General features: G+C 39.0%; 1 protein-coding gene across 2 annotated transcripts in view; it reads left to right on the top strand.

The window, feature by feature from the left end:
• ATM (ATM serine/threonine kinase) overlaps positions 1-13,775 on the top strand; it is a 169,026-nt gene that overhangs the window by 8,028 nt on the left and 147,223 nt on the right. For both annotated transcript variants that reach the window (XM_061628652.1, XM_061628653.1), the window contains 7 exons: positions 3,942-4,106; positions 5,015-5,180; positions 6,272-6,510; positions 6,839-7,002; positions 7,359-7,519; positions 7,613-7,984; positions 13,167-13,352. In XM_061628652.1, coding sequence (XP_061484636.1) covers positions 3,942-4,106; positions 5,015-5,180; positions 6,272-6,510; positions 6,839-7,002; positions 7,359-7,519; positions 7,613-7,984; positions 13,167-13,352 — 1,453 coding nt within the window. The remainder of the gene's footprint in view (positions 1-3,941; positions 4,107-5,014; positions 5,181-6,271; positions 6,511-6,838; positions 7,003-7,358; positions 7,520-7,612; positions 7,985-13,166; positions 13,353-13,775) is intronic.

Below are 13,775 nucleotides of genomic sequence, written 5' to 3'. Positions count from 1 at the left end.
GATCCAACTTTGTGGCTAGAGGCCCAGGTGACCTCATAAAACATAAGAAGAGCCTGCTGGATCAGGCCAGTGGCCCATCTAGCCCAGCATCCTGTTCTCACAGTGGCCAACCAGGTGCCTGGGGGAAGCCCGCAAGCAGGACCCGAGTGCAAGAACACTCTCCCCTCCTGAGGCTTCCGGCAACTGTTTTTCAGAAGCATGCTGCCTCTGACTAGGCTGGCAGAGCACAGCCATCATGGCTAGTAGCCACCGATAGCCCTGTCCTCCATGAATTTGTCTAATCTTCTTTTAAAGCCGTCCAAGCTGGTGGCCGTTACTGTATCTTCCAACATTCCACTTCATTAGACAACACCAGGGTCTGCAAGAGGCCTGCCTACTTTCTCCACACCATGCATGATCTCATCTATCACATCCCCTTACTCACTTTTTCTCTAAACTAAAAATCCCCAAACTCATAACAGAGTTGCTCCAACCCCTTGATCATTTTGTTTGCCCCTTTTCTGAACCTATTCCAGCTGTACAATATCCTCTTTGAGATGATGTGACCAGAACTGTACACACTGTTCCAAATATTGTTGCATGTATAATGGCATTATGATATTGGCAGTTTTATTTTCAATTCCTTTCCTCGTAATCCCTAGCATGGCATTTGTCTTTGTTTACAGCTGCTTGCACACTGGGTCAGCTTTCTTTGCACCTATCCAAACGGAGCAGGATAATCCATGGTTTCCATATTCGGTTTGTCATCTGACAGTCCTCACTTTGCCTTTAAGTTTGCTCTTTCCCAATTAAAAAAAATGCTTTTTTGCACCCGCACCCCTACATTCTTTTCACTTTTTCCAAGCTCCGCCTCTAAAGCCTCCCCCTATCAACCAATTGGTCAGCAAAAAAATTACGTATGCTCCTCTCCCCCTTTGCAACGAAGCACAATATGGCTGTAAAGGAGTTCTCACCTCGGAAGGAAAGGCTGCTGGTTGGTTTCACGCCTGCCTTGTTTGTATTTGTGATATTATGCTTAAACGAATGTATGCTTTTCTGCCTTTATTGATATTTAAGGAGATACACACGCTGGCAATTGCACTTATTTATCCAAAAAAGCAAGAAACGTGTCACCCCCCCTTCTCCCTTTCCTTCCCAGGGAGAATGAAACTGACAAAACTTTCAGGAGGCAGGCTGAAACCGACCATCCCCCCTTTCTCGCTTGTTGTGCATTGCAGATCTCACCCAGAGCGACCGCCCAGTTTGCAGACTGGCAAAAAATAAAATGCATTTGCGCAGTAGTTGCAGACACACACCCCAACACCCCACCATTGCGATGATTGGTTCAATTTTCCCGGGCTTATTCTCGCACATGCGCAAAAGTGCAGATACGTGATTGGCTGGAATGAGGAGAAGGGGCAAGGGGAAACGCCCAAGAACCGCCCATCAGCTGTAAAGTCCGCGGTATTGCATCCTAACTCCTGAAGGCACAGAGAATGATTCCCGATTTTAAACAGCAAATCGCATTTTTGCCGGTATTGCAAGGAGTGGATTTAACCCGTGAAAATGCGTAACAGCGCGAGACGTCATTTGGACAACCAAACAATAATGAACACACATAGCGGGCGTGTCACACATTTTGCAGTCGTCTGGATGAGCCCTTTATGGAGCTGTCCACTACAAGCATGTCAGCATAAGTGCTGTCTCAGAAACACATACAATTTTAAGACTTTTAAGATTTTTAAGACTTTTAAGACCTCAGTGGCTAGGAGTGCCTTTTACCAGCTTAGGCTAATAAGACAGCTGCAGCCGTTTCTGGACTGGGATAGCTTGATCACTGTTGTCCATGCACTGGTAACCTCCAGGCTGGATTACTGTAATGTGCTGTAGGTGAGGCTGCCCTTAAGGTTGGTCCGGAAGCTGTAGCTGGTGCAAAATGTGAGTGTGTGACTATGGGGCAAGGTGTTGTCAACATGTCACCCCGCTGCTGAAAGAATTGCACTGGCTGCCCATTAGCAACCAGGCTTAGTTCAAGGTTCTTCTGGTTTTGGTGTACAAAGCCCTATACAGCTTGAGACCAAGATACCTGAAATATCATCTTACCCCTTATATACCCAGTCAGTCACTGTGCTCTGCAGATGAGGGACTCCAGCAGACACCAACGTTTTAGGAAAACAACCCTGTTCCGCATAACATAGCAAGCGAACCTTCAGTGTTGTGGCACTGACACTTTGGAATTCGCTCCCCTTAAATCCTTTCAACATCAATTGAAGACTTTCCTCTTTCAACAAGTCTTTTAATTAGAGACCTTATCCCAGTGTATCTGTCCTTGAATTGCTTTTTAAGATGTTTTTAAAGCTGTTTTTTAAATATGTTTTTAAGATGTTTTGTTTTAATAAGTTTAAAGTCTTTTGTTTTTAAGATATTTTAAAGTGCTTTTAGTGTTTTTGTTTGCTGCCCTGGGCTCCTTCTCAGAGAAAGGGCAGGATATAAATTTAATAAATAAATAAAATAGTAATAAATAAGGTTTTGGAGGTGGGTATAGAATGACCAGAATCTTTAGTGAAATGATTGAACAGAATTTAGAACCAAATAATAATCAGAGTAAAGAAAGGAAGGTCGCACTTCACAGAACAGTTACTTTGCTGTTGTTGTTATGTGCCTTCAAGTCGATTACGACTTGTGGCAACCTTATGAATCAGTGACCTCCAATAGCATCTGTCATGAACCACCCTGTTCAGATCTTGTAAGTTCAGGTCTGTGGCACCCTTTATGGAATCAATCCATCTCTTGTTTAGTCGTCCTTTTTTTCTACTCCCTTCCGTTTTTCCCAGCATTATTGTCTTTTCTAGTGAATTATGTCTTCTCATTATGTGTCCATTACGATAACCTCAGTTTCATCATTTTAGCTTCTAGTGACAGTTCTGGTTTAATTTGTTCTGACACCCAATTATTTGTCTTTTTTTGCGGTCCATGGTATGCACAAAGCTCTCATCCAGCACCACATTTCAATTGAGTTGATTTTTCTCTTACCCACTTTTTTTTACTGTCCAACTTTCACATCCATAGATAGAGCTTGGGAGTACCATGGTCTGAATGATCCTGACTTTAGTTTTCAGTGATACATCTTTGCATTTGAGGACCTTTTCTAGTTCTCTCATAGTTGCCTTCCCCAGTCCTAGAATTCTTCTGATTTCTTGACTATTGTCTCCATTTTGGTTAATGACTGTGCCAAGGTATTGATAATCCTTGACAAGTTCAATGTCTTCATTGTCAACTTTAAAGTTATATAAATTGCTACTTGGGGAAAAAACAATTAACTTGGGTTAAATGAAAAAGAAGAAGAAAATAGCTGTTACAGCGATTATGATACTTCTTTTTAAAATCTTCTGTCACATGAAATTATCTATAATAAAAACAGATTTCTGTCCAGCCAGATATGTTCTCACTTACTATTCCAGTAAATAGCAAAACTTGTCCATTTAGCTTCTATTTATTTTCTGTTGTCTCTGAGATTTTCTATGTATGCCTTCTGTCAACTTAACAATTTTGGTTAGATCCAAATGTTTTAACAACAATTTCTGAACCAGTGGAGACTGAGTGTTTCTCCAGTGTCTGGCCAAACAGTTTTGGCAGCAACCAGTAAATTAATTGTCAGTGATTTCTTAACATTAGGGGTATCAAGCTTAATTGCATTTAAAGTTCCAATGAAGGATTAAAACCAGGTTATGACCCATGATTTGCAGTATTATAAGTCAGATTGTCATTCTTTTGAGAGTCTGATTTATGATCATGTTGATGTTTTTGAACCTGTCATTTTATAATTTTATCCAACATCATTTACACTCAAATAACATGCAGACTTAATGGTTGATTTCAATAGGTCTACTCAGAATACATGGTTTTATATCACCCATGATATTCTGTTTCAAAACTCACTTTTATATTCTGCTTTTTCACAGGAGCACCCAGGTTGATATGTCAAGAGCTTCTGGTTTATGTCATGGACATAGTAAATGATCCCTCAAGTTGTGCTATTTATGGAGCTGATTGTAGCAGCATATTGCTAAAGGATATTCTTACAGTGAGAAAGTATTGGTGTGCAATATCTCCACAACATTGGTCAGGTTTGTAGATATTACTCCTATGTCATTGAGGCTGAAATCCTACAAATTGCTTGGGAGTAAGCTCCACTAAACTCAGGCTTACTTCAGTGAGGCTGAAATCCTGCTTATAAAGCATAATTTGCTTTGGATATTGTTCCAGTTATCGCCAATAGGATAACTATGTTTTTCTATTCTTGAACCTTTTCTCTGTCATTGAATAACAGTTTTCACCTCTTCTGATATCCATACATGACTTGATTTATTATTTAATATTGGCTTCATAGATATCATAGGGATTTTCATAGACCGAATTTGTAATTACAGACCAAACCGTTTCATCAATGTCAGCTACATTCCTTTGTAGATCAAGGTAATCAAGAGCCCTATCTGTGCAAAGGAATAAATGTATAGACCTTCCTCTTTAGTTGGAAAAAAAATGGGCAGCTGTTGGGCGGTGAGATTCCATGAGCATCTAAGATCTTACCCACAGCTTACATCGGTATTGCATTTTGTGTGTATGAACTCCATCCTTGATAATTCACTGGCTGTTACAGTTTTATATAAAATGTGGCAGTAGTTAAACTTTGCTTTCTGTATTCACAGTATTTTAACTTAGTTGCTCATATGTACTCTGCCCTCTGTCTTGAATTTTTCCCCAGTAGCAACTGAGAGCAGCTCAAACACATTGCAGATGCAGTTGTTTCATGCATATTAATATTTCCTGAAGGAAGCATGTAGAAGTGTGGACAGCATATACACCTCTTTAAATGCCTCTGTACTCTGCAGATATTAACTAGTTTTGGAGAGACTGTAGGAATGAGCAGCTGAAAGGATTGGAAATGTTGGTTGTATTGTGTGAGTTAGGCAAACACATACATACTTATTTATATAAGTTAGTTAAAGTAATTTGAATTTGATTTTTCCTCTAGATCTTCAAAATATGTACTTCAAATTATTTCTCAAACCTTCTGGAGATATTAACAAAGTATTGGTGGCTAGAATAATTTACACACTGACCAGAGGACTCTGCTTTCAAACTGATGGGTTAAATTCTAATATTTTAAACTTCTTCTCAAAAGCTGTGCTGTTAGCAAGGTAATTGTCACCATCTTTTGGTGGATCAAATTTGAATATAACATGGTTACTCTTCTAAACTTAAACCTTCACTAATCTGATGTACTTTAAGATCGTTTGTTTCTTAAGTCTCGTTGAACTAATCTTAAAAAAACCCTATATTTCATTTTCAAATCTTTGAACTACTTTGAATTTGGAAACAATTTTAGAATAGAAGCATTAATTTTCAGAATCGGTTTTCTGAGTTGTGATTTTACCTGATATAAACTTCTTTAGGCTGGCTTATTGTTTACCCATTATAAGGCATTTCTCAGCCTCTTATATAATTTTCTTCTATACAATAAATTTGTTTTCTGAAATTGCCTCCAATGATCCTGCATAGAGTGAAGCCCTCTTCACGCAATTAAGGGGCAGTGGGACTGTGCAGGGTTCCAGGTCCTGGGGAGTCTATATGCATAGAGACCAGTGTGTCTCAGCTTTCCCTCTGCAGATATGGTTGCCTAATCTTTGGTCATCAGAGGCTGTTGTTGCTTCATAAACATTTACCATCTCTTGGAAAAAAGCAACATAAGAACAGCAATGCTATCTTACAAAATGTATATGCATGTACTAGTCTTGAAGGTTTATCAAAAGCTTCTCCTTAAGCCAGCCTTCCTCACATCCCCTAATTTCTCTATAATCCTTCCTACAAGGGTTTTATAGCAGAAATTATTGCATTTCTAGTCAGTTCTGTAATCGCAATTTACTAGCTTCTTCTTTATGTATGACAATAAAAAATTACCTTTATAACTGCTGTGTGTTACCTAAAACGCAACCTATCAGTTGTGTTACATGATTCTCTCTTCCAAAGTTTTACCATAAAGCGTTCTTTTATCTTGCACTAGAATTGAACTGTAGTATGCACCCTTGCCACCTCCTTCTGATGATTTTCATCAGAACGGGGGACAGCAGGGAGGGGAAGGGATCATGAACAGTGCCTTGAGCTCCTTGGAAAAAAGACAATATAAATCGAATAAATACAATAATATGGGTTTCTGGACCCAGTACAGGTTATGCTTAGCATTTTTATTGAATTAGCTACTATAATAAAACATGCCTTATTCATATTTCAGGCAAGAAAAAACCCTCGCAGGCCTCGATCATATTTTTGCAGCCGTTAATGTATATTTGAGTGTATTTGCAGCTAACTACCGTATGCGGGTTTGTAAGCTAGGCGAGGAAACTCTGCCAACTGTGCTGTACATATGGGGACAGCGTAAACCAAAAGATTTTCTAATGGAGCAGATTATTCAACTAGTTCAGCTGCAGGTTCGTGTTCATCATCCAAATGCAGCTAACACCCAAGAAAAAGGTATGCATAAGTTCTTGCCCAGTTGTGAAGAGGGATAGTTGGCTCCCTCAAGGGATGATATGACTTCTAAATTCTTCTGTGAGAAGTGTTCAGGGTTGTCGCAGATCTTTTTGACTTGATTAGTATGCTCTCGTATTTTTTCATAATGCTTGTTCATGTCTGAGTGTTCAAATACGTGTTTGCTTTAACTTTTTTTTTTGCATTATATTAGGCATCCTTAATTGCTGACAAACTTTTAAAATCTTTGAACAGACTGTTTGAGTTGTTTGCATATGTGGCATGTAATAAGTTACACAAAGCTAAATTTGTCTTATTCTTGTGCAAACAGGAATATGCGACTCGGCAAAATGGCAAAGAATTGTATACGATCTGTATGAACTATTAGTAAATGAAATAAACCTCATAGGCAACAGAAGAAAATTTTCTTCAGGTGTACGTAATTTTGCTTTGAAGGAAAACCTGGTTGAGTTAATGGCTGATACTTGCCATCAGGTAAACTTGTGTATTCAGAAGCTGTTTTGTGTGAATAAAAGCAAATCTTGTCCCACATGGGTACAGTGCTTGACCATGGAGACCATGGAGGCATCCCAATAGGCCCTAACATGAGCCATGTTTTTCTCTTCTTCCCTGTGCACATGCCCAGGTATGCGCTTGGGTACCACACCAGCAATCTAAGCTGGGAATGGGAGGCTTGTGTATTGTTACTGTATCCCCATCTAGCCTCTTCCACTTGGTCCAGGACTTTGAGCTCTGAGCTGAGAGCTACAGTGATTTGGTCTTACTACATTTTTACTTAATGCTTATCATGATGTAAAATTTTATGCTATAGTATGTACTTTTTGTTTAAGATCTTTACTGAAGACACCAGAGTCCTGGAGATAACCCAGTCACCTACTGTTACACAGAGAGATTGTGGAGATGGAGAAGGGCCATCCAAACGTAGGAAAATTGAATTGGGTTGGGAAGTGGTTTGGAACAACCTGCAAAGTTCACAGAATGACATACCTTGGTAAAAGAAAAAAATAATTCTTGTTTTTTTTACTGAAAAGTGCCAATTTTTCTGGCTTCCCGTGATCTGTTGTGTGGTTTTGTTCCCTCCAAGGCTGCAGATTACAACCAGATTGATATCAAAGTACCCTATGAGCCTGCCTCACCATGAACTTCCTCACTTGCTCAGTATACTTTACCAACTACTATCACAGCAGCGTCGAAGAGAACGGATGCATTATGTGTTAAGGTGTCTTAAAGAGGTTGCACAGTGTCAAACACAACAAATAAATCTGAAACACATACAGAAGTCAGAGCTGCAGCGAATGTGGTCAAAAGTTTGGTCTCTTGTGATTCGTAGTTTAAGTCTTCAGCAAACCGAAGCAGAAAGCTTTGGGTTACTTGGCATCATTATTCAAGGAAACTTAATAGCGATGAACAGTGAAATTTGGAATGTATTTTCAGGATCTACATGCAAACCTTCAAGGTAATGCAGAACCCTTTTTAATCACCAACTGTTTCTGCTGCATGAATAGGGTTGCTCCCTAAAACATTTCTGACTTCTCCAACTGCCTAGTGGCACTTTACAGAGCAATGGGAGCAGGGTGGAAAGGGAGAGGGCAAACAGATTTGTGTGGTAGCCAGGAGCTGCCAGAACAATTGGGCTTGATGGCAGTGGGGCTGGCTTAGCTCCTCCACTTCCTACTCTTTGAGTGGACAGAAGGAGGGAGCTCCACACTGGCAGAGTGACACCAGCGTTACTCCACAGGAAGTAGCTAGCAGAGTGGAGGAATATCCTGGCCAACTCACCCCCTCCTGTCTTACCCTTTATATACCCAGTCAATCACTGCACTCTGCAGGTGAGGGCCTCCTGCAAATACCATCTTATCAGGAGGTCTGTTCTGCACAACATAGGAAATGGACCTTTAGTGTAGTGGCACTTACCCTTTGGAATTCCTTCCCCTTAAATATTAGACAGGTGTCACCCTGTTACCTTTTAGGCGTCTACTGAAGACCTTCCTATTTCTTTTTTTTTTACAATAATTTTTATTCAAATTTTCATAAAACATACAAAACAAAATCATAAAACATTCAAAGACAAAAAACAAAACAAAACAAAAATGATTAAACAAAAAAATAAAATGTTGACTTCCCATTTGTCGCAGATCAAATCAGTTATAGGTCTACAATATATAACAATCCTGTCTCTTAAATTATATTATAAAATCACTTTCCTCCAGTAGTTATCTTAATTAATCATCAAATCTCATAAACATTACTTTATTCTTTCCACAAAAAGTCAAAGAGAGGTTTCAATTCTTTAAGAAATATATCTATCAATTTTTCTCCTAATAAACATGTTGATTAATCCATCTCAATAATAATAATAATCTTATTGTCATAACCATAGTCCAAATAAACATATCGATTAATCCATCTCATCAAAATCTGTTAGGTCCAATAATTTCAATAGCCATTATTCCATTATCCATATTAATTCCATCTTCAATAGTCCTGTTAAGTCCAGTAATTTCAGTGTCCAATCTTCCATTATCAGTATTCCATAATAATCTTGCTGTCATAACCATAGTCATATAGTAAGAGTCTGATGGGAATTTCCTCTATCCCAAATATTTTCTTGCCATCAATTCTGAATAAGTTGCTGAAATATTGTTGTAAAGTCATATCTCTGTTCTTCTTTTTTACAAAATGCACTGGCTCATCTCTTGAGAGTTTTTCCATTGTCACATGGCTGCAGTTAATTCCATATATTTTCTCTATATCAAGCTCCATCACGTCATTCCAGTCCAGAAGATTATCCAAGCCATTGATAACTTTATCTCTAATATCTTCATTAATTTCTTCAGAGATAACGTTAAATTCCAAACAGTAGATTTTATTTCTAATATCCATAAACTCCAGATCTTTTTCCAATTCCACATTTGTTCCAATCTCCAGGGCTTGTATCTTCCCTTTATTTTTTCTTTTCTCATCTCTGATCTCATTCTCCTCTCTCACAGGATCCCCTATTTCTTTAAGCTCCTGCGTCATTTTGCTCAGTTCAATTTTCAGCTCCTTACTGCCCTGTCGCAGGGTTTGTTTCGTTATCTCAATCTCATCCATTATTTTCTGAAACATAATTACTTCCAGATTCTCAGCCACTTTCTTGATTGCCATTTTTAAAACCACGAAAACAAAACAAAACAAAAATAAAGAAGAACCACTTCTTATTTCAGCAACAATTGGGTTAATATTCCAGGCTTGATGACATCACAGTATAAACAGAGCAGCCTGCCTTATCTCTCTATGTTCAAAAATACAAAACAAATTTAGTTCCCAGCATCAAAACAGTTAGTGGCATGGTGAAGAAGCAGATTCGTCAAAATAAAATAGACCAAAAAGAGAATAGTCCCAGACAATATAATGTTCCTCGGAATAGAAATCCCTCTTCTGTTTATATCTTTAGAATGCACTTCCAGGACAGCTTTTTGCAATAGAAACAGAGATAAGCTGTTAATTTCGTGAATAACAGAGAAGAGTTATAGCTTACCCAGAAGTTCTTTAAAGCTGATTAATATGACAAATCTCTCTTTGCTGCAACAATTTAAACCAAATAAAAAAAATAATAGAAAGAAGGGTGCTTGCCTGTTATTCTGTTTTCTCTTTGAAGAAAAGATAAACGTATCGCATTAAACAGATAGAGCTTGTTCGGAAGTCCATCCGGCATTGCTGGCTGGACCTTTTCTCATAAATTAATGAAATCCAGTCCTCCCAACAAAAACAGGCTTTTGAGGTTGATCTCTACGTTTCTCCCTGCCCGGGAGAAATTTCATCAGTCAAAAAAAAAATGTTCTGACTGATTTATATCTGAATAAGCTTCTTTTGAGGCGGGAGCCCGTCTCAAAAGCAGGCACAAGCGAAGTCACCCTTCCCGGAAGTCCCTGAAAACCTTCCTATTTCAACAAACCTTTTAAGTAGAGACCTTATCGCAGTCTGCGGCTGTGTTGGAATTGCTTTTTAATATGTTTTTAAAGCTTTTTTAAAAAAAGCTTTTTTAAAAATGTTTTTAAAGATGCTTTGTTCTAATATATTTTAATGTCTGTTTTTATGATGTTTTAGAGGGTTTTTTTAGTGTTTTTATTTGCTGCCCTGGGCTCTTACAGGGAGGAAGGGCAGGATATAAATCTAATAAATAAATAATAATACAAAGGGGGATTGCTCTGCCAAACACTACAACTTGTACAAATCCAAATAACACCACCCCAAAATAGTACTTGTCAAGCTGCTATTGTATTTTCATTGTTTTTTATTTCCTTAAGTAGTATAAGAGCACTCTCATCTATTAGAAATTCTGTTTTGGTATTTTGCGTGCAGTACGTTGAAAACCTGTACTTGGGAGTAAGCTCCTTTAACTCAGTGGGACTTATTTCAAAGTGCACATGTATATGATTGCACTGCTTATATACACACACACACACATTACATTATATTGGCCTTTTAGTTAGAAGGCTGGAAATGCTTCTGATAGAAGTTGGTTTTGGGGGCATATGTGGTTCAGTCACAAGACCTGTCATACTTAAAACTGAGTTAGATAAGAGCAAGCTCACTAGGGTCTCCCCCACTACTCCCAAAAAGTCACTTTTATTTATCTAACTATAAAGTGTAATAATAAAAATAGGTTTTGTGTTGTACATACAAGCATGCCCTGTGCCAGAAAATTGATAATTAACTGTGTGGAAGTGCAAATCAAAACAGAATGTGGGATTGTGCCCTTCTCCTCTAGCCAATTCTCGGTCATGTGCGTATCCTGCCCATCTCCCATTAGTTTTCATTATAGTGAAGGGTTCTGTCTATAGTCACCTTGTTACGGGTGTCTGTTTGGAATGCAGTGTATATCCACTACCCACTAGGCCCCTCAACACCCACTTCCCAGAGAGGAGTGAAATCTTTTGCCAAAAGGCAACAAGTGTTCCGAATATGCCCAAATGACTTCCAGACCAAAACCTTCAAAAGATTTGCATTTATTGTAAAATTAAGATAGTATAGAAGCATATAAATTACAGTGCAATTTATGTCTGGCAGCATAGGCATGTATAAAATAGCAAGTGCACTTAATATAATCCTATCACATTCATAACTCTAACCTAAAGAATTTAAACTTCCTATATAAAGAAAAAGAATGGAATAAGAGAGTAAGAGCACAACAATTTGTTGTACAAATTCCCAGAGATAGAGGGAGGATGTAAAGTATGTGTCAGGGTTTGAGCAGCTCTTGCCACTGGAAGGATACACTGGTGTGGAAGAGTTCTTGACCAGAAACAAGAGTGGGGTCCCTTATGCCTGCAAGGTTCTCTATATCTGGGCTAGGCTACAAACTTGAGGCACCTTATCCAGGTTTTGTGGCCTGAAGTCAAATGATAGGTTAAAGCTGTCTTTGCAAGCAGAGGTCGGTAGAGGCATGTTGAAGGTAAAGAGGGCCACTTAACATTTCAAAACTACCTAACAGTAGAACTTGTGGACATCCAATGAAACTGAATGCTGGAAGATCCAGGACAGACAAAAGGAAGTACCTCTTCAGACAGCGCATAGTTAAACTATGGAATTCGCTCCCACAATATGCAGTGATGGCCACTAACGTGGATGGCTTTAAAAGGGGATTACACAAATTCATGGAGGATAAGGCTATCAGTGGCTACTAGCCATGATGGCTGTGCTCTGCCTCCGCTGTCAGAGCCAGTATGCTTCTGAACACCAGAAGCTGGGAACCACAGGAGAGAAGAGTGCTTTGGCACTCATGTGCTGCTTGTGGGCTTCCTGGTTGGCCACTATGAGAACAGGATGCTGGACCAGATGGGCCATTGGCTTGATCCAGCAGGCTCTTCTTAGGTTCTTATTTTCACCTCTCATAGAGGTGTATGTACGAGGAGGGATTTACTGACATCAAAATGAAAGGTGATCAGTTACGAGAACGGTTTTTCTTATCTTCCTGAAAGGATAGTAAGGGTCCGAACTATATTACGCACGCTCCCATCCCCGAGCAGACATGCACCATGGCTCCAGATATTTTAGCACTTTGGGGATAAACAACCCTTGATCTGCTCCCTAGCCTTGCCGTGAATACTGTGTATTTGTGAGGAATTCATTTCTAGCCAGATGGTCTGCTTGCCAACAGGAGAAGAGTTTTCAAGGGTTGCGTTAGGGCCTCTCTTTGAAGTTTGTCAATCATTACTGCCTTGCTGTTCTGATACATTTTACAGTCAAGGTGCCTCTGGTCATGAAATGACAACAGGGTCAGAGCAAGAATTGGGAGGGGGAAGAAGGAAAGGATGCACAATGGCATGTACCAGACACTGGTCCACTGAGATGAACCAAGGTGCTGGTGCTAGGGGCAGTTCTCCCACCCTTAATCATGTTAAATGATAATCTTGGAAACTGATCATGATGGCAATCCTGGTTAGTGAAGTCGTGGTTAAGGTTGATGCAGATATTATTAACGAAGTTTGGGCCATTGGGAGAAAGGAAGAGAAATTAGTGCCAGAAAGAGGAGTGAGTACTTGATCCCTTGGGCTCCTCTTGATCCTTTAACCATGGTTAAGGAGTTGGGGGTATTAGGCTTACAGTGGCGTTGTAAGTTCAGGTGGTAAAGTTATTCAAATAATCTTTTGTAGTTCTGCAGCACAGTGCTTGGCATTAGTAATGAGAACTTTGGAAGTGCCAGAAACTGGGGCAGTACACAATAATTGGGAAGGAAGTGCAACTTACACATTAAAAGAAGCAATAATGAAGTGGCTTCTGTTCTGCCATGTGGAGGAAGATATGGAAAACAATGTGGAGCTATTTCCCATCCTACGCAGGTAACAACTTGAGAAATAATGTGGCTTCAGCAGAACCAGTTTCTCGTCAGAGGAAAACAGAACTTTAATGTTGTTAGATTTTATTTGACCAGCTTGATTTTATAAGTAAATAACACATTATTTACCTAAACATTCAGGATGGTTTAGGCTACTAAATAAAGAAAGAAAAATCTCTGAAATAATTATATGTTATTAGAGTGTTAAAAATGTTTTATGTCTTACAATACATGTTAATTTCAATGTGTATATATTCCAGTACAGAAAATATTTAACTTAAATAACTTCTGGATGAAAATTGACTTTTGTGTTACATGTCTTACCCCTTATATACCCAGTTGATCACTGCTCTCTGCAGGTGAGGGCCTTCTGCAGATACCATCTTATCTGGAGGTCCATTCCTCACAAAATAAGAAGCTGACCTTT

This window comes from Rhineura floridana, chromosome 5 (assembly GCF_030035675.1).
Source record: "Rhineura floridana isolate rRhiFlo1 chromosome 5, rRhiFlo1.hap2, whole genome shotgun sequence".
Lineage (NCBI taxonomy): Eukaryota > Metazoa > Chordata > Lepidosauria > Squamata > Rhineuridae > Rhineura > Rhineura floridana.
This window is presented reverse-complemented; position numbering and strand designations above follow the sequence as displayed.